General features: G+C 37.8%; 1 protein-coding gene across 1 annotated transcript; it reads right to left on the bottom strand.

Moving 5' to 3' along the window:
- Positions 1–845: 845 nt before the first annotated feature.
- Positions 846–1,217, bottom strand: LOC132515394 (multifunctional methyltransferase subunit TRM112-like protein). The gene has a single exon (XM_060141833.1). It carries the CDS (start codon positions 1,215–1,217, stop codon positions 846–848), a length of 372 nt encoding a protein of 123 aa, XP_059997816.1.
- Between the last annotated feature and the right edge of the window lie 573 nt (positions 1,218–1,790).

Raw genomic sequence — 1,790 nt, 5'->3', positions numbered from 1 at the left:
CTCTTTTCTTCTATAAAATGCAAACCAGGATGACTCTTATACCTTGATTATAAGCAAAGACTCCCAGAGGACCAACATGGCATGTGAGGCCCTTCACAGTGTTGCTCCTATCTACCCCTTAGCCAAATCTCCAGCCACACAACCCTTAATTACTTCTTGTTCCTAGAATGCTCCCTACTGGTTTATTTTTTTAACTTTATTGAGGAATAATTGACTAATATAATTGTATATATTTATAGTGTACAGTGTGATGATTTAACATATGCATGAATTATAGAATAATTACCAAGAGCAAGATAATTAGCACATCCATCACTTCACACAGTGAAAAAATCAGAATTTTTTTTTCAGATTTCAAGTATAAGTGATACCACACAGTATTCTTCTTTTTCTGTCTGGCTTATTTCACACAGCATAATGCACTCCAGGTTCATCCATGTTATCACAAATGATCGGATTTCCTTTTATATGGGTGAATTTTATGTCTATATCTATACATTTTCTTCTAGGAGTTTTATGGTTTCAGGTCTTACCTTTAAGTCTTTAATCCATTTTGAGTTAATTTTTGTGAGTGGTGTAAGATAGGGGGGTATAGTTTCACTCTTTTGCATGTGAGTATAGAGTTTTCCTAACACCATTTATTTTTATTTAATTTTTTTTTTTGGTTTTGAACCTTTAATGAGAAAAATATGTATATGATATCGAGCTCAAGAACACTTTGTGTTTCATGTGTCACTGGGCCAAGGGTTGGGGATACAGAGAACAGAACTAACAAACAGGATATATGTAAACAAAGATACACAAGGTCACAGAATGAGAGACTTGTGCTTAGCACTGTTTTAAGTCTAGGCTACCTCATCACTCAGCAACATTTTGGGGATCCCACGTCTGATGGAGAATAGAAATCCAGACTCTGGGCATTGCAGGATGCCCTCCAACACATCCACCTCTAGCAGCACATGGTGCATATTTCTCAGAAAATTCTCCTTATGTTCATGTCCTTGAATTGGCTTTTTGGGCACCTTGAAGAGATGCAAGGTGTCTGAAGCCTCCAGAAGCACTGCCCACTCCACTTTAGGTATCATTCCCGCCACAAAGTCGGGGTTGGACTCCACAGGGTTAATGCGGACTTCAGTGGTCTGGAGGCACAGGGCGAAGCCACAGGCCCCAATTCCCTGCACAGGCAAACTCAGCAGGTTGTGGGTGAGCAGCTTCATGTCAACTCAATGCCTCCTAACACCATTGATTGAACAGACTATTCTTTCCCCATGGTGGGCTCTTGGCACTCTTGTCAAAAGTTAGTTGACCACACATGTGTGGTTTTATTTCTGAGATGCCTATTCTGTTCCATTGGTCTATGTGTCTGTTTTTATGCCAGGACCATACTGTTTTGATTAATATAGGTTTATAACAGTTTGAAATCAGGAATTGTGATGTCCTTCCGCTTTGTTTTTCTTTCTCAAGATTGCTTTGCCTATTTGGGTCTTTTGTGATTCCATACAAAATTCAGGATAGATTTTTCTATTTCTGTGTATATTACCATTGGGATCCTGTTAGGGATTGCACTGAATCTGCAGATTGCTTTGGATGGTATTAACATTTTCACTATATTAATTCTTCCAATCTAAGAACACAGGCTATCTTTCCATTTGTTTGTATTTTCTTCAATTCCTTTCATCAATGTCTTATAGTTTCAGTGTACAGCTCTTTCACCTCACTGATTAATTTATTCCTATGTATTTTATTTTTGATACTATCGTAAATGAGATGGTTTTCTTACTTTCTCTTTC

This window comes from Lagenorhynchus albirostris, chromosome 2 (genome assembly GCF_949774975.1).
Source record: "Lagenorhynchus albirostris chromosome 2, mLagAlb1.1, whole genome shotgun sequence".
NCBI lineage: Eukaryota > Metazoa > Chordata > Mammalia > Artiodactyla > Delphinidae > Lagenorhynchus > Lagenorhynchus albirostris.
The sequence above is the reverse complement of the archived record's forward strand: the minus strand, read 5'-3'. Positions and strand labels throughout refer to the sequence as shown.

What these genes read in the sequence shown, in the direction of transcription:
- LOC132515394 (XM_060141833.1), bottom strand. Translation starts at nt 1,217, where the DNA reads ATGAAGCTGCTCACCCACAACCTGCTGAGTTTGCCTGTGCAGGGAATT.